General features: G+C 50.5%; 8 protein-coding genes across 8 annotated transcripts; 6 read left to right on the forward strand and 2 right to left on the reverse strand.

The window, feature by feature from the left end:
• Positions 1-104: 104 nt before the first annotated feature.
• Positions 105-767, forward strand: Z518_09160 (uncharacterized protein; the record flags this gene model as incomplete). The annotated part of the gene is made up of 1 exon (XM_013413116.1): positions 105-767. The coding sequence occupies one exon, from the start codon at positions 105-107 to the stop codon at positions 765-767; it is 663 nt and encodes a 220-aa protein (XP_013268570.1).
• A 2653-nt stretch (positions 768-3420) lies between these two features.
• Z518_09161 (uncharacterized protein) lies at positions 3421-5409 on the forward strand (the record flags this gene model as incomplete). The annotated part of the gene is made up of 1 exon (XM_013413117.1): positions 3421-5409. The coding sequence occupies one exon, from the start codon at positions 3421-3423 to the stop codon at positions 5407-5409; it is 1989 nt and encodes a 662-aa protein (XP_013268571.1).
• A 953-nt stretch (positions 5410-6362) lies between these two features.
• Positions 6363-10522, reverse strand: Z518_09162 (uncharacterized protein; the record flags this gene model as incomplete). The annotated part of the gene is made up of 6 exons (XM_013413118.1): positions 6363-8396; positions 8514-8674; positions 8750-8864; positions 8980-9223; positions 9296-10331; positions 10465-10522. 6 exons carry the CDS (start codon positions 10520-10522, stop codon positions 6363-6365), a joined length of 3648 nt encoding a protein of 1215 aa, XP_013268572.1.
• A 960-nt stretch (positions 10523-11482) lies between these two features.
• On the reverse strand, positions 11483-14508 carry Z518_09163 (uncharacterized protein; the record flags this gene model as incomplete). Its single annotated transcript, XM_013413119.1, has 2 exons — positions 11483-13305; positions 13359-14508. 2 exons carry the CDS (start codon positions 14506-14508, stop codon positions 11483-11485), a joined length of 2973 nt encoding a protein of 990 aa, XP_013268573.1.
• Positions 14509-14869: 361 nt separating this feature from the next.
• On the forward strand, positions 14870-15917 carry Z518_09164 (uncharacterized protein; the record flags this gene model as incomplete). The annotated part of the gene is made up of 2 exons (XM_013413120.1): positions 14870-14912; positions 14992-15917. 2 exons carry the CDS (start codon positions 14870-14872, stop codon positions 15915-15917), a joined length of 969 nt encoding a protein of 322 aa, XP_013268574.1.
• Positions 15918-16414: 497 nt separating this feature from the next.
• On the forward strand, positions 16415-16908 carry Z518_09165 (uncharacterized protein; the record flags this gene model as incomplete). The annotated part of the gene is made up of 3 exons (XM_013413121.1): positions 16415-16454; positions 16502-16592; positions 16653-16908. 3 exons carry the CDS (start codon positions 16415-16417, stop codon positions 16906-16908), a joined length of 387 nt encoding a protein of 128 aa, XP_013268575.1.
• A 558-nt stretch (positions 16909-17466) lies between these two features.
• On the forward strand, positions 17467-18234 carry Z518_09166 (uncharacterized protein; the record flags this gene model as incomplete). Its single annotated transcript, XM_013413122.1, has 1 exon — positions 17467-18234. One exon carries the CDS (start codon positions 17467-17469, stop codon positions 18232-18234), a length of 768 nt encoding a protein of 255 aa, XP_013268576.1.
• A 2173-nt stretch (positions 18235-20407) lies between these two features.
• Z518_09167 (uncharacterized protein) lies at positions 20408-20839 on the forward strand (the record flags this gene model as incomplete). The annotated part of the gene is made up of 1 exon (XM_013413123.1): positions 20408-20839. One exon carries the CDS (start codon positions 20408-20410, stop codon positions 20837-20839), a length of 432 nt encoding a protein of 143 aa, XP_013268577.1.
• Positions 20840-21145: the final 306 nt, after the last annotated feature.

Here is a 21145-nt window from a genome sequence, read left to right on the forward strand (position 1 = left end):
AATAAAAATGCCAAGCCCTGGTTTTTGAGTCGCTCAGTTCGTCTTTGCCACTGGCTGTCGACATTGAACACCAGCTCATACCTTTTCCCCCCACCACATACTGGATGCAGAATCCATTTGCCGACTCTGCTCCCAACCATCAGCTCGACAAGTTGGCGCTGGCCATGGAGGACGGAAAAAATGCCAACCCACTCATCCTCAATCCTTCAGATTTGCCCACCCGACGGCGGCGAACATCAGAGCGACCGGAACACGGTCATGGCGACGCGATCTTCGCCTATCCAGCACCCTCCTTCAGCAATGATCCTTTCATGCAATCATGGAGTCCATCATCACCAGAGGAGAGTGACAGTGATGCAGACAAGGAACCAATTGATACCCAAGAGATTTATGACCTAATTGCTACCATGTCCGATCCCGAACATCCCATCACTCTGGGTTCCTTAGCGGTCGTGTCGCTACCGGACATATCCATCAAACCTACCATTCCGAGTCGTCCGAACTTGAATCTCCAGACCGTGACGGTTTTGATTACTCCCACCATTCAACATTGCAGTTTGGCCACGGTCATTGGGTTGGGGGTACGAGTCAGACTAGAGGAGTCATTGCCTCCCAGATTTCGAGTGGACGTGAGAATCAAAGAGGGAACACATTCAACGGCGGACGAGGTCAACAAGCAATTGGCAGACAAGGAGAGAGTTGCTGCCGCTCTCTGGAATCCTACCTTACAAAGTTTCATCAAGAAAATGCTCGAGACTTGTGAGTAAAATGAAAACAAACAAGATGAGAGGCAATAATAGAGCAAGGCGATACCATGATTCTTTGCGGGACGTGCCCCTTGCGCCCGAGACATTGGCTCCGTTGAGGCGAACCAGGCAGAAGGAATGCTGCTACGACCTCTCTGTGGTGGACACGGAACGACGAAAGTGGGTGGACCAAATACACGTGGGCAGGAAGGAAATCTCCTGTTTCCAGACAGGGCCGGAAGTTCATCTCCCGGTCAGGCTACGTTGTTGTTGATCAACTATAGCTGATGACTGAGTAGAGTCTTGCTACCATGTCAAGGGACACTACCTCTCGCCTAGGCGTACCGGTCGAGACCGTAACTATGGATCACCGCAAATGAGGAGAGTCACGTAACCCTGCAGATACCCTCACGCTCAGCCTCGCACGTGATGACTCCAGAGGACATTCTCTGACGATTCCGTGATGTGGCAGACGGGAGACAAAGTTTCGAATCGAAGTCTGATGGCGAAACACGAATAGCATTGGCCGGGTCACGCGACAATTGGGGTCAATACCTAAGACATTACGGTGGACAAGGTCTGCTCTTGATGCTGGGCAAACGTGCTGAAGCCATTTGGGAAGTGGGTTTGATACAGTAGAATGGTCTGATGATGGCGGCAGGGTCTGAGGGATCAAGTACTAGTCGTACTAGTCGTGACCAAGGCCGTGAGCACACTCATCATTTAGGATATATATGTGTAATATGGCTCACGGTGTCCCCGAAAGTCCGGTCAGGCTAACACTGATACTTGGGAGATAACTGTTAATATAATGCTTGGCTGTCTGGCGTTCATATCCAAATGGAGGGCTTCGGATATCTGTTCTTTATGAAGCTGTCTGGGCAGATGCTATCTAAGCCTTTCTCTGACGCGATATTATTCCTCTCTGCGGTGGTGAACGTTTTCAGGCACGTGCCCACGCCGGTCATTGGCTGACCATTTGAATGTCGTTGATTCACAGCCAATGAAGAGTGCACGTGGGTGGGGCACAGATGATCAAACCGAAGCTTATCCTCCGAAGGAGCAAGCAACCATTGGAGGATACTGACATAACGGTGTCCACTCGGCAGCCTAGCGAGACTAGCGGGCACTAGGGAAGGCATGTACTTATCCTCGAGGTTCACGGAGCTGATAGGCACTTCACTCAAGTATTTGCCAGTAGGCATCCAACCACCAGCTTCGACCCAAGATCACGATTCGCGCGATTCCCTGCTTATGTCTCTCCCTCCCACCTGCTCAGGCCCCAACTCGGTTGGATCGTTGTGCTATCTCCGGCAGAAGAAAGTTTTCCCACTGACCCAGTCTCCCGCCTGGCACGTTAGAATTCTCCACCTTTTTACGCGAACGCGACCAGTGATGCTTGTTGCAATGAAGATTTGACCATGCCGCTGACTCGCGCGCGATTCCCGGATCGCCACAATAAGCTTTGAGTCTTGACGCTACACTAAATCCGACCTTAAAGTTCCATCCGACTCGTGGACCTCGCATGAGCATCATGGATCCATAGATGAGATGGGATGGATGCCGAGTTTACTTACTATCAAGTAACTGTAGCCGGGGGTAGGACGCACGAAGAGTCGGCATGAGAAAGAGCAGGGAACAGGTGCAGAAGCCCAGGCCGACACCTTTGCAGGATATCACAGCACGAGGGGCCATTCTTCTGGTAAGTTCGCATCCAAACCCAGAAGGAGACGGGAGGGACCTTTTGGAGTTTTCCAGACCCCCCCCCCTTCCGCGTCGAAAATTACATTCACCTTGGGGAACGGGGACAGCCCATATCACACGATTTATTGCACACAGTAAAGCAATTTTCTGTGTCTCTCATAATCCTCCTCGTCATTATGACCTCGCAGTCGCCGCCGCTCTCATCATCTTTACCTCTCAGTTACATTCTCAGCATCTTTGTTTCTTCACCCCCCTCCAGGGCACTTCGGCTTCCCCTACCTCCATTAGCTTTAAATCTCATCTTTCTCCATTCTTCTATTTGCCCGCTTAAGCGACACCTAGGAGCTGACGAGTTCCATCTCTCCACTCGTCACCCTACCGGACCACAATCAATAAGCAAGGCCCCAAACCGTCATCAGGTCAATCAGCACCTCGCAGCCTGTCGCCTTTTGTTCCCGATGAAGCAGCTTCAGGTATCCTATCCGTCCGAATACCAATAACGCTGGCACGCTCCATCCTTCCCAGGGGTCTTGGTCGTCGCTTGAATCACGAATCAGCACCCCTTCTCCAAACTCGTGTCGACACCCAAGCTTTGTTTGGCATCTTTTAGAAAATACCACTCTGCGTGGCTGATCCAACCGAGTCTTTGTTGAAGTTCCAGCCCTGCAAACCATCCGTCACTTCCGAGTATCAAGCCTTTTTATACTTTTGCTCGGTCTGTGCTTAGCCGCTCTACCGTTCAACCTCAGCATCAGCCAATCGAATCGTTCGCCTTAGGTGTCGTCAAGATTGGTCTTATTTTTTCTCCCATCTCAATCCCTGCTTGGGCAAAATGCATTGCTTCCCTAAAAGGGCCCTTGATTCCGCTCTCTCTCTCTCTCTCTCTTCCTGTCCTCCTCTTCATCAAGACCGTCCTTTCTCTTCTTTTGTCCTGCCTTTGTTCTGTTCCTAAAGTCAATCACATTTCACCATGGCCGAATCTGGTCCCGTCATCGACTATGGTCCCAACCCTCACGGTCCAGATGTCACGGGCACCCACGATACTCTGGAGAGCCTTCACTACGAAATGACCCAGAACGAGAGGGAGGTCTTCAACTACCTGCTCAAACCCGATGACAACTACGATGAGAACGGTGTCTACTGGGCCGACCTTCCCATCATGAAGCGAATCAAGTTCGTGAACAAGGTCAACCACGCCGAGACCAAGCGCGAATTCCTAGCCTTCTGGAACATGTTTAAGAAAGACCCTCTTGCTCCCGTTGGTTTCTACCTGCGGAACATGGTTCTTCCCGGTGCTGGTCTCGGTCTTGAAGGGTATGTCCTCTTCTCCATCGGCAACTTGAAGCCTCTTTTCCAAAAAGGTTTCCCTGAATGCTGGGACGACCACACCATCTGCAGCAAGACCTGGATCAACGCGGTCGAATACCTCGAAATCTGTGGCATCATCGTCGGTCAAATTCTCGTCGGTGTCATTGGTGACTGGATTGGCCGTCGTTGGGGTTTGATTCAGGATGCCTCCATCATGTTTATCGGTCTGATCATGCTTACTGCTTCCTGGGGTGTTACCCAAAACGGCTGGGTTATCTGCTATACCTGGTCCCTGTTCTTCTACGGCATTGGGGTCGGTGGTGAATACCCCATGACGGCCACTTCCGGTATGGAGAACGCTGTGGGCTCTGGAAAAGTTTCCACGCGCGAAGATCGTCTTCACCGTGGCCGCAAAGTCACCGGCGCTTTCTTGATGCAAGGTTGGGGTCAATTCTTCAACCAAGTTCTGCTGATCTTGCTGCTGCTTATTTTCCACCACGGGAGCGGAAATGCCCCGTACTCGCAAGTCGCTGTCCAATGGACCTTCCGTATTTCTTTCGCCATTCCCGCCGTTGGTACTTTGTGGCTGGTCTACTGGCGTACGTTCAAGGTCAAGCAAAACGCCAATAAGCAATTGAGAATTGCCAAGAAAAAGTCCAGGGTCACTGGCTACGATGTCGAATCTCTGTCGTTGACTATTCGCTACTTTGGCGGTCGTGTTATTGCTACCGCGGGTACTTGGTACATGAACGACGTCTTTTTCTACGGCAACAAGTTGTTCCAGAGCGAATTCATCAAAGTCATCATGCCTGACTCCAACTCCATCATGCCCGGATGGTTGTACAACTTGATCAACGTCGGCGTTTCGCTTTGCGGTTATTACTTGGCCAGTTTCCTTATCGACAACAAACTCTATGGCCGAAAGCACATGCAATCCCTCGGTTTCTTGATGGACTTCATTTTGTTCATCGTTCCCGCCTTCAACTTCGAGCATTACACCAGCATTCAACACATCCAGGAATTCCAGACCATGTATTTCCTGTCGTCTTTCTTCAACCAATTCGGTCCCAACAGCGTCACCTTCATCTGTGCCGCCGAAGTGTACCCCGTTGCCGTCCGTGCCACTGCTCACGGGTTCTCGGCCGCCGTTGGTAAGCTTGGAGCTTTGACTGCATCAGTCCTTTACAGCTACATCGACACTCAAACCAAATTCTATGTCGTTCCTTGGTTCGGTTTGGCCGGTCTGTTTCTTAACGTCCTTTTCATGCCCGATACCACCGGCCTCGATCTGAAGGAGCAAGAGCGTCGCTGGGCTTATATCCGCGCTGGTCGCGAGCAGGATTATCACGGAATTGCCATTCACCCCAAGCACCTCAGCTTGTGGGAGCGTCTCCGAGGCGTGAACAAGTACTATGATCCCGAACTTGACTTCAAGCAACGCATTGAGGAGATGCGTGGTGAATGGGAATTGCGTATGCAACATAAGGTCGATGAAAAGGGCGAGGCTGCTGAGGAATTTGAAGATGACTTACATTCGGAAGTCAGCTCATACTTCAAACGTTCCACTAAATCTCCTAACCTTATGGGTGCCGAAAATGAGAAGATTCCTCCTCATGACAGTCTGAATGGTTCTAATGGTAATGGCATTTAAATGAATGCCATGTTGATTGGATGTGGGACTTGTTGAAATGATTCGACGATATTGAAAGCGGTTCAACAAATTCATCAACAGCATGGAAGAGCAGTTAGAGAAAAAAGAAAGTCTTTCTTTTGGGGCCCTTGATTGGTTTGTTCTCAAGTCAAGAATGGTGCACACAAACGAAAAACCCTCGAGGCAAAAAGGTATCTTAGACTGCGAAAGTGCTGGAAAGGCCGGTGGTGGAAAGGGGGTTAAACTCCATATGATATCTACACACGATCATAATTGACACGGATATACATTACACTACACTCTGTTCAACTGTACCCACACCGTTAGGTGTTTATTCTATCACTTCCACCAGCATCCACAGTCACATTTGAATTTCTCTTATCACAAATCTCTCGCCACAGTCCGATGCTTACGTGACCTGACCCGTATACACCAGAACAGGACTTCTGAATAGATACTGGATGGCTTACTAGAGCACGCCTTCGATGAAAGGAGAAATTGAACCCTGAAGGATCCAAGATGCGTACGGTATGAAGGGTAGAGTAAGGGAGTGTCTAGTAATGCCCTTGGAGTTCGGGATCCAGCCGTGTCCATCCATGTACCATGACCACGGAGGAAGACAAGAGTGTACAGTGTCAACCAAGCAAGTTCCATCTCAGTCATCAACAACCCATATGGTCTCATTATCCTTTTTCAACACGGACTAGTTTTTCGCGCGCAACTTTACTGGCGAGAAACTCCTTGCGATCAACATAAAAGATATCACGTCCACCTGGCGCGTCGACGAGGTAGAAGAACGGCGCCATCGACGAGTATAACAGGAGACGAATACGATCACAACAATGAAGATTGAAGTATTGAAAACAAGGAGAATTCCGTTTCCATTCGTTATCTATGGGACTACTTGGAGCTTTCCCCGGCTCCCAAGCAAGGAGTAAACACTGGTCCACACCCTACTCCTCATCTATCCACTCATTCTCCCTCCTCTCCCTCCTCTCCAGACCGCCCACGACCTCCCTCGCCGCGTTCAAAGCCCCTTGCATCCCCTCCAGCAACCGGGTGAGTTCGGCCTCGACGTCGTCGTTTGACGCGCCAGCCCCCATTGCCCGGTCACTGGGTGGGGATACAGAAGGGACTTCGACGACGGCGACAGAGCCAGAGCGGCTTGGTATCGCTGTTGCCGTGGAAGTCCAAGAAAGAACGGACGAACCGGAGGCACGCATCCTCGAAGAAGACGCAGCAAGACTTGGGTTTCGCGACGCCGAAGGTCCGGGAAATCCGTCTTCGTCAATCCGCGCAGGTCGATCGAGACTGTAGGGTGCCGGTCCTGATGCTGTGAGCGGGGTCGATGTGGTGAATGAGTTGTAATAAGGTTTTTCGACGCGGTCGCCCAGCATGGTCCGTCCTCTACCTGAGTAAAAGTCCCCCATGCCTCCAGCCACGTCTTCTTCGAGTGTTGCCGGACCTGGGTGGTCGTCTTCGTCACGCTCAAGGCCAAAAGGATCAACGTCCGTGGATGTCGCACTGATATCGCTGTATGCTTCAGACAGTGCCGTTGATGGGCGTGGGATTTCTCGCTCTTCAGCTTGTGCAAAGTCACCAATCGTCACGGGCATAGTCATCTGACGCGTGAGTGGAGCGGGACGGGTAGGTGGTGGTCGTGTGTATTGTGTGGGAGGGGATGGATCTATGACTTGATCAGAAGGCATATGGGCATTGGCTTCGGCCATCGCGCTGGAAAAAGACCAATCCATCGTTGCGTGTTTTTGGGCTTTCTGTTCAAATTCCGCGCTCTCAGATGGTGCCAGCGTGCTGGTCGGTTCTTCAGGTTTATTGATTGGCGGTATCGCTGCTTCTGACATGGCATTTGCAAATGACCAGTCCATGGTCGCATGGCCCGGATGGCGAGATGCGATTTCTGCCGGCTCTTGTAACTCGGGTGCTTTGGTTCTGCTCTTCACCGTCCAATCCTCCTGAGATATTCCAAAATCATGCACGGACGTACTGCGGGGGACACCTTCAGCCGATGAGGCCCGTCTGGCGGTTAGGGATTGTGCAATCGGTTCTCGGGGTCCTTTGGAATTCGCCCGTTTTTCACGAAGTGTAGATGCGTCGGCCAGTCTGATAGTTTCTTCTCTCAGAGGTGTTGCCGCGTATGTGGTTTGAATTTTATCATCTGTTCTTGGTGCGGCGGCGACTGCGTAGTCGGCTTCGTCAAAATCTCCTAGATCGATGACATTTGACGCAATTGAGCTTGGTCGGTCTTCCGCCATGGCTCTGAAGGGAAGGTCTGAAATTCGACGTTGTTCAGGAATCGGAACGAAGTCGGTTTTGGTTTTGTATTCATAGGCGGGCTTGCTTTGATCGAAAATGTTTGACAGATCAGCTCCTCGTTTAACTCGAGCTTCGAAATTTGCCTTTTGTATAGCGGTCATTTCTTTCGAAGGTGAGACTCCACTGGGTCGTGTCAATCCCTTTGGTGTTTCTTCTCCTTCCATTGTTTCATTTGCTGAGAGACCCGAAAGGTCGGGTATTTCGAGAATGGCCGAGACTCGTCTTTCGAAATCTTGAGTCATACTAAAATTCCATTCATCGGCGGGATCGATGTCGGCATCAGGATCTTCGGAAGCAGCCGCAGCGCCGCCAGGCATGAATAAGGAGATTCTTTGGCCACCGCCGAATAACCAGGCATAATATGTTTGAACGAGTTCGGTGAGAATGTTTGTAGGGTGGGATTCTTCGGTGTTTTGGAGGAAGTCATGCTGCAAAATATCTTTCATCGAGGGTCGTGAGGACACATCAGGGTTGAGGGTATAGGAAATCAGGGATCGCAGTCCGTCGCTGAAGTTCTCATTTTCTGGTAGAGTAATTGATTGTTTGAGCCGTCTCATTCTCATTTTGAGTTGTTGTCGTTCCCGCAGATCACTGTTGGGAGGTCGCCCAACAGCACATTCGTATAGGGTACAGCCGTATTCCCAGACGTCAACCTATAGAACGGGTTAGTTCAATCACCGAGACGATGCGACGCCGTTGCTTCATTCCTTGTGACCTGAGATCTACCAGAACTTCACACGCTCTCTTTTCAGTACGAGGAAATAACTTACCTCATCTGAGTATTCTGGGTTTTCAGTCCACAACTCTGGTGGCATCCAGTGCAGAGTCCCTATGAATGTCTTTCTTTTGTCTGTACGGGTGTCAAGAACAGTGGCAACACCGAAATCACACAGTTCGAGATGTCCTTCTTGATGAATGAGGACGTTGGCAGCTGCAGCGGTGACAAAGTCAGTCTCAGGTCCGTGGATCCAAAGACAAACTATCGGATCTCAGGATCAAAACATACCTTTCACATCTCTATGCATGATGCCAGCTTCGTGTAAACCTTTGAGAGCCTTTGCCAATTCTCGTGCTACGACGACGATATATCTTTCGGAGAGGCGGTCGTTAGTAGCCCTCATCTGCGGAGGAAAGAGAATCAGCCAACTTTGTGACAAAGGGAGGAAAAGCTCGACAGACAGATCGTTCGGGGCATGTCTTTCCAGTCCTTCTCACCCGGGGAGATCAGGGACTTACCAGGGTCTTTACACTACCACCAGGACAGTATTCGCAGATTAGCCACAGCTGGCTGTGGACTGGCAACGCCTCGATCATTTGATTAAGGTTTTCGGCACCGCTCTCTTGTGCTTGACGCAATATTCGGATTTCTCGATTGAAATCTCGGATTTGTTCATCTTTATGCTCCCCATATGCACGAAAATCGGCCTCGTCAATATCGAGAACCTTGATGGCAACAACCTTGTTGGTGGATAGTTGACGGCTAATAAGGAAAATCAGAAAGAGTCAAGGAAGCCCCCAAGGCAGAAAATGCACCGTCACAGGGGCTACCTACCCTTTGTACACTCTGCCAAAGCTACCTTTGCCTATCAGCTCATCAAACGCATAGTCAGGCTCGGGTTGTTTGGATCTTTTGCATCTCTCCAGCACGGCACGTTGTTGCACTTCTGCAAGGCGAACCGCCTCACGACGGTGTGCAGTCATGCCAGTGGCCGCAGCCGAGTCAGGGTGAAGATGGTCCATACTGAACGCAGCTCGACGTCTCTGCCTTTCGAATTTCGATATTTGTGGTCCGGGGTTCGGGTCAACTACCTCTGGAGATGATTCGAGAATTTCGAGTGCCCTTTGTCGCTGTGCGATAACAGTGGGACTTAATGGTGGATCAGTTTTTGGAGCTTCTGGATTAGCGGTCGCCGGCTTTGGCTGAGCCCCTGGGCTGGTTGCAGCCCTGGTCTTCCGGGCGACAAGGGGAGGCGGCGAGAGCTTTTCCCAAAGAACTCTGTCTTCAAGAGACTCCGAATCTTGAGTCTCTTGTGTGGGTGACTCTGCAGTTGGAGAACCAGCTGGGGTTGAAACTGATAGTAGAAATCGTAGAGGTGATTTCGGGACTACTGGCGGCGGAAGATAATGATCGAGACCGTTGGGTGACTGTTTTCGGTCCTTTTGCCAGAAATTATCTGGCCGGATTACACGTCTTGGTGCTCGAGAGAGGGAACGATTCGAACCCTTCTGGGGGGGAGGTGACGGAGAAAACGGTTGTGTGGGTCGTCGAGAGAGGTGTTTGCTTTTGCCTTCTGCTTTACTTGCAAGAGGTGAAGAGGGAAACTTGGCAAAAGATGAGGTAAGGGCTTCTGGTGTGCTTGGGGGAGGGACCTTTTCAGGAGAGGTTGTTGCTGCACCGCCTTGACGGGAAAAGGTAGAAGCTCCTCGTGGACGACAATCTGACCGAGAGCTAGCAAAGAAAGGGGAGGAGCCTGGTTGGAGTCTTTGAATATAATTCCCAGATGTCGAACTCGGTGGTGAGAAGGAAGAAGGCAGTATCTGGGATGGGAGATGTCGCTCTTCGATGGATTTCTGGTGGAAAAGGAGAGCTGTCTCCTGTCAGTAGGACTTATCCCTTTGATGGATGGGTTCGTCCATTCGTCAGATGGACGTCATGTCGACAGCCTTGCAGTAGCGGCGGCGTCGTTCGTCGACATCGGGAAGAGACTGGAAATCACTTACAAAGGGGTTCGGGAGCCCTACCTTCTAGGGACTTTCTCTCTCTGTCACCTGGAGACATTTTGGTTAGTTGTTTCTGAGAGTGTGGGTGGTGGTGGCGCGGGGGCAGAGAGAAAGGTATAAGGCAGTGTGAGCCGTCGCAGCACACGCGTGCACTGTGTCGACGGTCTTCGCTGGAGGACAAGACTTACTGTACTAAGACGCGCGCAAGAACTGCAGCGCTCACCCTTTTTCTGCAGGGTAGAATCAACACAATTCAACTCAGAGCGGTCTTGTCCTGCCACCCACGTCCGCGGCGCTAGGTATAAAGACCAACTGGACAGGTAGCCGAATTACTGTGCCATGGTGTTTACAAACAATTCAATATTGATATTGGGCGAGTAGCTGTTGAGGGCTCCACCATTCACAGAGAAGCCCTGATCAACAGATCTTGCCTTCAGTCTGGACAAGAAGACTGTCAGCATCTTTCGTGGGACGATCAGGCTGATGATGCGACCAGGATAGATCGGTGCAGGATGTGTGCAAAGAGGGAGGATGAGATGTGACGGATAGACAAGCCTGAAAGGGGAAAGAACAGAACGCGATGAAATAGAAGTATTTCTTGGCATTTCATCAGTCTATGCTGATAGGGGTTTAGCGCAGAATATCAGCCTCGCTTCAATCGCTGAAGCTAAGAAATGGAAAGGACAAAAAACCAGACGTTCACCCGATACACTCACACGCTATGCCTCTTTGATGAAATTTCGAACACGCGCGCTCGAAATTTAGTGAAACGGGTATAGCGTTTGGTGGTCACTTCCTGTGCCTGTCAATATGTGGAGCGCGCCCGAAACGGTCTTCTGAACCACCTTCATTTTTCATTCTTCTTGGTCTGCACTAGCGCACAACAGGCCCGCTATCAATGGCCTCCCCGGTCCTAGCGCCTGGTCAAACCAGACGTCCATGCGACACACAAGGCTGCCGAACTACCAATCGAAGGATCATCCCATCACCACGTCCTCAGATCGATTGCTACATGTATCTAGAACCCCATGCGTCTCCTGGGGACTATCGGCTTCTTGACTACTCCATTGCTTCCCATCTTCTTCATCACCACTCCGCTACTTTTCGTCCTTCCAGCCAGCAACCGCTCCTTCTCCTCGTCCTCCTTGCGCCTCCTCTCCTCCCTCGCTCGATCCTCTGCCATTTGTCTTTCGATCTCCATTTTGCGGTTGAACTCGCTCTCGATGACCCGCTTCTCCTTTCCGCTGTACTCTTTTGACTTCAGACTATAGAACACACCACCGAGGTCTGCCAGCCAGTGCGGATCCACCGCCGTCACACAGCTCATGTATTCCTTGCTGGTCAGGATCAGCTCGTGATAGACAACGTAGTCGGGGGGATCTCCGAGCCCATACAGAGCGGAGGTAGGATGAAGCTGGACGGTGACACTTGTCCGGAGATTGATGTATTCACCCACTCCTCTGCGGCGGGCGGCTTGGTGGTAATAGCCTGAGCAGATGCATTTCCTGATGACGTCCCAGTCCGTTCCGCACGACACGAGCTCCATCTTTTGTTGCCCAACCAGGATATCGTGCAATTGTTCTCGAATTTCTTTCGCCCGACGCAACGCTTTGGGATGCAAAAAGTGTCGAATACACCATCCGTCGGCATAGCCATTTCCTTTCCACTGCGTGTAGACGTGCAATAGCGTGAGATGATCCGATTCATGGACAAAGAATTTTTCCCTCGCAGCATCGGATTCTTCTTGCCTTTCCTTGGGTCTGTAGAACACCGATGGAACGGAAAGCATGCTGACAATCGTCAGCATTTCCTCGCTGCAACCGTATTCGGTGGCAGAAGTGATCAGCATTTTAGCAAGAGAAGGGTCCATGGGAAAAGCTGCCATGGTTCGACCAATAGCTGTCAAATCTCCAACATGATCCAGTGCACCGAGAGCCCAAAGATCGAAGAGCGAAGTGGTGATGGTGTCTTGCGGTGGAGGGTCCATAAAGTCAAAGTCGAGTAAGTCTTTGACTCCGAGAGATTTGAGTAGCAAAACCGTGTTGGCCAGATTCGTTCGTTGAATCTCCGGAATAGTCTGGATGTACAATTCATTCTTGAAAGCCTGTTCTGTGTACAGATGGAAAGCTTTGCCGGGCCCGGTGCGTCCGGCTCGTCCGGCTCGCTGCGAGGCATTGGCTTGTGAGATCGGAGTGATTTGTAGCGTGTCCATCCCCATTCTGGGATTATAGACTTTCAACTTCGAAAAACCGGCATCCACCACATACATTATGCCGTCCACCGTCAAAGAAGTTTCCGCAATGTTGGTCGCCACGATGACTTTCCGGACGCCTGCAGGCGCGGGGTCGAATATCTTTGCCTGGAGATCTGCCGGCATTTGAGAATAAATAGGGAGCACCAATAATTTCGGTGGGTTGACCAAAAGACGTAATCTCTCCTCAATCAATTCGCAGGTAACTTCAATGTCTTCTTGACCCGTCATAAAGACGAGAATGTCGCCGGCTCCTTGCGAAACATGAATGGCAAGGACTTGCTTGACGGCACTATCGACATAATCCTCACAGGGCGAGCGAGAATATTGGATATCAACCGGGAACGTGCGGCCGGGTATGATGAATTCTGGTGCACCTCCATAGAACCGGGAAAACCGTTCCGAATTCATGGTTGCAGAGGTCACGATCAATTTCAGGTCTCTGCGACGAGCGAGAACCTTCTTGATCAGGCCCATGAGGACATCCGTATTGAGGGCACGTTCATGAGCTTCATCCATAATGATGCATGAATATTTGTCTAGATCACGTTGAGTCAAGGATTCTCTAAGCAAGACACCATCAGTCATATCTGTTGGGCAAATTAGTCCCGGGGTTCGTAGCGAAAGAGGCAAATAGACTCACATTTGATGGCTGTTTCGTCACTGGTACAATCCTCAAATCGGATAGCATATCCTACCAGCCCACCCAACTCAACCTCCATCTCCTCACTCACTCGCTTAGCGACGCTCATCGCAGCCACCCTTCGAGGTTGAGTACATCCAATCAAGCCATTGCGGGCGTAACCTTCCTCGTACAGAAACTGAGTAAGCTGTGTGGTTTTTCCTGAACCGGTCTGGCCCACCACGATAACGACCTGATTGTCTCGAATCACTCGCATGAGCTCTTCTCGGACTGCGAATGCCGGCAAATACTCCCGTTGCTCTTTCAAAGTCTTGCTTTTGCTGAAAGCTGAGCCACCACTATGTTTCTTGAGATGGGTGGCAAATTTGCTCTTGCCCGTATCCTCCCCAGGGACCGCTGCCGCACTATCCCCTTCATCTTCTTTTACACCCATGATATTTCCTAGGGCAGTTCCAGCCACATGGGTCGCCTCGTGTGCTTGCCTCTGTCGTTCCTTCTGTTGCCTTTTTTCTCGCACGACCTTGCTTCCTTTGCGGCTGAAGACGGCCATGTCACTCTGAGAATCCCGAACCGCGGGCACTGGCTCTAATTGTTTGGTAAAGACAGTCTTCCCATCCAAAAATGGGGGCTTGAGATCGTGAACCAACAAGTGAACTCGGACAGAGTCTTCGTCGTCAAAGTCCTGAACTTGGTCACGTCTTTGAGCCACTCCTGATGTGAGCATTCGGTTCGCCTCCCAGGCATCCACCTCTTTTTGTTTCTGTGCTGCTTTCGCCGTCATGCGTTTCCCCAGTTTCTTATTAGCCAGTGCTTGTTCACGTTGTGTATCGGCCCACATCACATCGGCGCCACCAAACGGGTTGTGAGTCTCATCACCGAATGTATGCCCAAATTCGTCTCCTGCATACCAATCTCGATCCAGGGCTGCTGTATCCTCATCATTGAAGAATGGTTCGGGTCCGTCGAACTCTTCCTGGTGGGGCTTTGCATTCTGAGCACGGCCATGATTTCGGTCGGATGATCTGGCAAAACGGGCTTTCGAGGGATGCTGCGGCTTCATGGATGGTCTCAAGTCTTCGGTGGATTCATCCTGTATAGAATGGAAGCCACCAGCGAGTTTGCGTCTTTTCGGACTGTGATTGTGTTCCATAATGGAATAGGCGAAACTCCAGATATCAATACCTAGGCATGGAGAGTAGATGTTGTTTTGGAGAGTTGACTGCGAGAGAGAAATTTGTGCAAAGTTGAACATCACCAGAAAAAGTTTACCCGCAGTTTATGCGGAAAATCCGCCTCCGGTTGGGCGGGTCTCAAATCAACTCTCTGACTGCCGCCTGTTTCTCTCCACAATGCGTAAGCGACCGTTCATCTCCTTATAACGTATCCTGATAATTTCCGTGACGCATCACAGGAGCTTAATTGTAAGTGCAAGTCAAGTGGGTCTGAAAGCGCGGTAGAGTCACGTGAACAACACGTCAGTAGACAATCCCAAGCTCCTTTGGCGAGGAGTTATGGCGCCAACAACTCCCTCATACTTACGCCTGACGGAAGCCAGTCAACGCAGGAACGGGGCTCGCTTGAATAAGCCACGTTCTCCAGTGGAAAGACGGTCCGACTGATGACGGTCCGGCAGCCTCTTTCACAGGAGGCACCTCTACGCCAGCACCCACCAGACGGCAGGCCGTCAAAAATGCCGCAGTCCGAGACGTCGACTTCGAAGAGACTCAGTTGATTCCGCGCGGAGTTGAGATATACAGAACGGTGAATCAGAACCATGTCTCTGTAGCAGGAGCTTATGCCTATTTTGGCTCTGAAACACCTCCCGACTCGGTCAACTCGCGCGAATTTTACAGATCTGTCGTCCAGAAGAGCCTTACAGGAAGAGTTGAACGCGATATCGACGATTCGATATTCCTGTCGATGGACTGCGTCTTTGTCGAGTACGTGTGCACGGTGTATCGTAGCCTGGGAGAGGCGGACGTCCCAGAATCTGAATTCAAGATATGCGCCTTTCAGAATCTATTCATAGGGGAGTACACCCTCTTAGCAAATGACGCAACAAGACCGCTTTGTGCTATTCGCTCTGCGGAATGGTCACTCAAGCCCTGCCGAAGTCCTCAGCAGAGCGAGTGGCTTGCACCTCCACTCTCTCCGGACCACTCTTCTCTCAAACCCTTAGGCTTCGACATATACTCTGGCTGTCAATTCTGGCTTTGCCACAAGATCCTAAATGCCAGTTATCGAACAAAGGCCGGTCTTTTCGTGCATTGCAAGCGCAAAGGCACATTCTGTCCCTATTTCTCGATTGAATTCAAAGCCACAACTGACGATATGCGAACCATGGTGAACCAGCTAGCTGCTGTGGGCTTGATTTCCTTGTTCAATCGATACCACCTGAAGCTCAAAGCTCATCCTCCCCGGCTCGCTCTAGAGCAATTGGAACATGTTCGTCATGGATTGACGATGGAGCGACAAAATTGGATGGTGGACCTCTTTGAGTCCAAAATAGCATCTGGGGCGTGGGCTGGCTTCGGATGTGAAGAGGACATCAGATTCTGAGCAAAATCTCCCGTCAACATGAGAGTGTCGGCCATAGAATCTCAAAGGAAATCGAAACGATGAAGGGAGCCCCAAATGCTGAAGGAGCACAGAGTCATGACCGGAGTTCAGGGTGGTGAAGGAGGCTCAAAAGAAGAACAGAGCCCAAAGTGGCAAAAGGGGGTCCGAAATGGTCTAGAACTCGGTTATCAGTTAGACTTTCAAAAAATCTCACAAGTCATGCATCCATACAGCATGATGACTGAACTAGATAGCGCCTTGAAATCGCGGGCACCACCCGCTACATTCTGCGACAGAATTTATCAGTAAAGACCGCAGCCTGGCAGTTGTCGAGATGTACGCTGAACTATAAACCTAGAACCAGCGATGGTGAGGTGGTGGCTCGGCATCGTGGGAATAATGCCGCCAAAAGCGGCGGCGCAGCCCTCCCAAATTCGGCGGCAGATTTCCCTTCGACGTGCGTCGTCTTGTAAATCTTTGAAACATTCGACGACAAGATGGCATCAGGTCAGGAAGCCGCTCTCCGAAAACAGCAAGGTACATGAAGGTTCCCACACGGTGTGATATCGCTAATGCGTCGTCAGATCTGCAATCGCAATACACCAACTACAAGAACACTCTGCAATCCCTCGCGCAGAAGGTCGGCGAGATCGAGCAAGAAATCGAAGAACACAAGTGAGCGTTGAGCTGAGCTCTTTGGATCATGATGAGTACTCAGCTGACACATAATGCCAGACTGGTGACGGAGACATTACAGCCACTCCCCGAAGATCGTAAATGCTTTCGACTCATCAACGGCGTGCTCGTTGAGAGAACCGTGAAGGATGTTCTCCCTGCTCTCAAGACCAATTCGGATGGATTGAAACAAGTGTTGGATGAGTTGGTGAAACAATACAAGAGCAAACAGGATGAGATGGACAAGTGGAAGGTGGGCAGAATTTCTCAATCTTGCTGTGGATGCACTAATACCCAAAATGCAGAAGAAGAATAATATCCAAGTGGTCCAGAATCAGTGATGAATGGCGTGTGGTGGCGGAGCACATCGTGATTCAATGTTGTAGTGTCAATGGGTGAGTCTGGTCTTCGAGAGGCCGTGAAAATAATAGGAAAAGGCTCGACTACGTAAGACTGAGCGTGTCCCTGGCAAAAGATCGAGTGTGAAGCAGAATCCTCTCCCACTGAAAATGACCACAATATTGGCTCATCTGTCCTTGGGTTTTGGTCGTTTGGGCCAGTGGCAACACTTGTGAGTGGTCGTGCGCGGCAGGTTCAACCTGTGTATGTCAGTTCGTCAACTTCCTGCAGATCACCTTGCAAGAGCTGATCCCCATGGTATTTGTTCATCAGCAGGCTCATATTTGAGAAACATTCAACTGATTGGAGACTTTAGATGCACTGACAGATGCACCGCAATCCGATCGTGAAATACTTATTCCAAGGGGACCGGGTACTCGAGGTTTCGTTTGGACAGTACATCTCTCACCAGAACCTCAGCATTTCGACAACCTGACCGGGTCCCTCTCCACCTCCATCACCTCGCATCCCAAATATGGCTCCTCCAGGTGTCGGGTCGCCCTCCAGTGGAAACAATAAGAGTCATCGCATGGTCAAATCTCGCAATACGTTCGCCGCTCCACCATTAGCTTGCCGACCCAAACTCTTCTGCTGTCCTGTCGCCGAAAGGAATCCGGCTCACTTGCCACGATGCTTCGTCAATCCAGGTCGTCATTTGATGAACAACCAATTGCGATCATTCCTCGAATGCGCCGATGACGCCGAATATACTTTTCCGAAATGTGAAGTATCACACATTGTCGAAGTGACCACCAGAGTGCTCCATAATGATATGTTCTCACCATCTCACGGCCGTCTCAAACAACAACAATGGAACATTCCAACGAGTATCCTTCCGGGCGATCCGATGACCACTACCACGCCACCACTGGACCACGATGACGATGAGGGCAATGGAATGGCTCTTGATGAAGAAGTCTCGCAATGTTCAATGATTCTATACAGTACATACCAGAGCATGTCCACGAGATACTTCATTACACAAAACAGCAACAATGTCTGGCAGGCTCCTCCACATTCTCGACACTACCGTGAGACCCACCCAGAGCCGAACCAAATCAAGACTGGAATTGAAAGATATATGGAAATACCACCGTTCAAGACCATGCCGTACACCTCGGAAAGTACTTCGGGATCATCCAACGGGGGAATAGGTGGTGCTCGACCATGGATCCCGTCATGCAGCATTCTGTTGTGGTGCACCAAGCACAACAATTTCTACGAGGTGCATGTGCTGTCCTAATGGGAAGAGGTGTAGCACACATATGTATTGCGGAAGGAGGCTCGAAGAGGGGACTGGGAAGTGCACATGTCGCAGAAATAGCCCCATGGCGTACTCCATGGCGAACGGTGATTGATCATCCAAGGCAGCCTGTCAGCTGTCAAACCCGACGGGGACAAACACAGGTAGCTAGCTAGTTACAAGACAGCTTCAATTGAGCACGGAGCCTTTTCGCTCAGATGATAATCGTTTCTCTGGACGCGACACTGGGTTTGAAATGGCGTGGATTCTAATGCATAGGACTCCCAGACACCCTAAGCGTGGTCGGTCGATAAGCAGTAGTCAGCTACTAGTAACGGCCTTGTAGTCCGACGTGAGACTAGGCCCATTGTGCAAGTTCTCCCGACAAAAGTCGATGAGTTATGAGCAGCTCTACCTCAGGAGGCCTGGAGAGGGAGTGAGGAACAGTCGCTATCTCTCCTAGCAATCCCATCTCTTTCGGACTGGTTATCCGTAGCACAGGCGTCGGAGAAAATAGACAACTTTCACCGCTTAGGATGCAGAAACTGGGTTTTTTGGGTTTGCGCCAGACGACCTTGGCTTTCTTTGGCGAACTCCGGCTCGGGCTTTGCGGAGAAACAATTGCGCCAGGAGCGGCTGTGCCAATCGATTAGGCACACGGTTGAGGTAAGGCCTTGGAAAAAGGTCATCGTCACGGAAGCAGTATCTCAACGACAACGACCTGAGTACCGAGGATGATGATGAGGATCGTGTTGAGCTGGGATCCTCGGGAGCACATGTTGTAGGCTGCATTTCAACCCATGATAGAATAAACGCCAGCTAGGTCCGGATGCTTTGCGGAAGATCAATAGTTGAGCCGATGTGTTCCAAGGAAGCATGCGGTCTCAGCTGTCACATAGCGCGATCCAGAAAAGCTCGTACCATACCGTACATTTTCGGTGGGACAGGTACAATCTGGTACCTATTCTAGTCCCCCACCTGGCAGAGGGCGGCAGTTCCTCCTGAATCTTCTGATTTATTTTTTTTCTCTGCTTCGGCACATCCAACATGGACCATCCTCCATTACAATTACGGCCTGACTTGAACAGTCTTGTTCGCTTCTTGGTCATGTCGCTTTTTTTATTTGGGCAAGCTTCAGTACTCACCGTCCTCTGAATGAATCCTGCGAGCCAACTGGTCAAATTCCCAGCCCCCGCGCCCCCCCCCAGCCCACCTCGATGGGCCTGGGCTTCTTCCGCGCCACGTTTCTCAAGGATTTTGTCTAGTCGGGCATGATGAACCCATCACGTTCCAGATCAAGGATTCATATCCATACTTCTGCAGGGGTTTCAGGACCCAATGCAAATCGGCTGCTGCCCCTACGCCGAGCAAACCGTTACCGACCTTCGTCATCCTCCATGTCTCATATCTAAGATCTTCGTTGACCAGCAACAAACCGCATCCCGATTATCATGTACAAGTCCCCAATCTTTGGATATGTATGGCCGGGTGAGCCCGCATGAACTATTCCCTGAACCCGTTGCTCGATACTACCATCTTCTTCGCACCATTCGTCATCCTGTTAGTACCCTCGACCCCTCGACGCCACCGGTCATTGGCTTCGTTTTTAGCCCGTTCAAACTTCAACCTTTGGACTTGGTTTTCTCTCGGCCCTTCAGACGCCTTGAATATCAGTCTGGCTTTGGCCGCTTTGCCTTCCGCTTTCCTTGTTCTACTATCCTCACGATCGTTACTCCAACCCCCCCAGACACCAGCATGATTGATTCTCAGACTCGTTGAGACTTCAATCCGTCAAAATCCCTGGCGTTCTACTTGTCTCAACCTGTTATTCATTTGTGGGGTCTCCAACAACGGTTCACGACTACTGGGGGAAGGCAGAGCTGTTACACAAACAACGGAAATCTTTCACGGTGCAAGCACCATATTAGCCCGTATAATCTCCCAGGGTTCTCCCGTTTGTGAAGTAAACCAGCGCGTCACCGGCTATTCAGGGTTAATTTGGTCATCCTGGTGTGAGACAACAAAATCTGAAATCGCGAAGATCAATCTGGTGACTGAGACCTTGGAATTTGGTAGTAAAGGTCGTAAAAGTTTTCCTTTTCATCAGCGTAAGTTCTTCCTCACGTGAATTTAATTCAATTCATCCAAGCTAATGCACGGTACAGCCCTCAAAATGTACTACATCACCTTATTTTCTATCTGGCTCGTCTCATTTTTTGCTATTGTCCCAGCAAATCCAATCGTTCGGAAATCACCCAATCCCAAAATGTTGAGAGTTCGGTCTCCTGTCAGCAATGAAGCCTTCTCAGATGACTGGCCCACCAATGTTGTCATGGTCGGAGCATCTCAAACCTATGGCATGTGGGTTCCGCCGGATGGTACCACGTACGACTTGGGGAACATCGAGTGTCTCGGATTACCAGCCTATGCCATTGGCGATTGCAACGACATCACTATTGATAAAATCGGTATTGTCACAGGATATGGACCTTGCAAATTCACGGGAAACGCGGGATATAGTGCCATTCTCCCGGGGAACGCGGGTGATGGGTATTCGACAGTCGGACCACCGCAAAATATCTTGACTGCTGCATGCGGACTTTGATAAGCAAACCAAAAAGGTTCAAACGAAATGGAAGAAACGAATTTTTTGGAGCGAGGGTTGATGCCGTGAACGAGAAAGCATATGCGAAAGACCTGTCGTTACTTCCTCTAGCCAACTTCTTCGAGAACACAAGCAAGCATCCAACCCATACTGACACAGATTCTGTTCTTCTCTCGATTCTCTTGTCGCCTACAATGGACCAGACACCATCATCTTTCGATTTCACAAAATCTCGGACAGGGAGGTCCTGTGAAGTCATGGAGCAACTCAAGCACCCACCCACGAATCTTTCTGTTCCAAACCATT

This window comes from Rhinocladiella mackenziei (genome assembly GCF_000835555.1).
Source record: "Rhinocladiella mackenziei CBS 650.93 unplaced genomic scaffold supercont1.7, whole genome shotgun sequence".
NCBI classification, from domain to species: Eukaryota; Fungi; Ascomycota; class Eurotiomycetes; order Chaetothyriales; family Herpotrichiellaceae; genus Rhinocladiella; species Rhinocladiella mackenziei.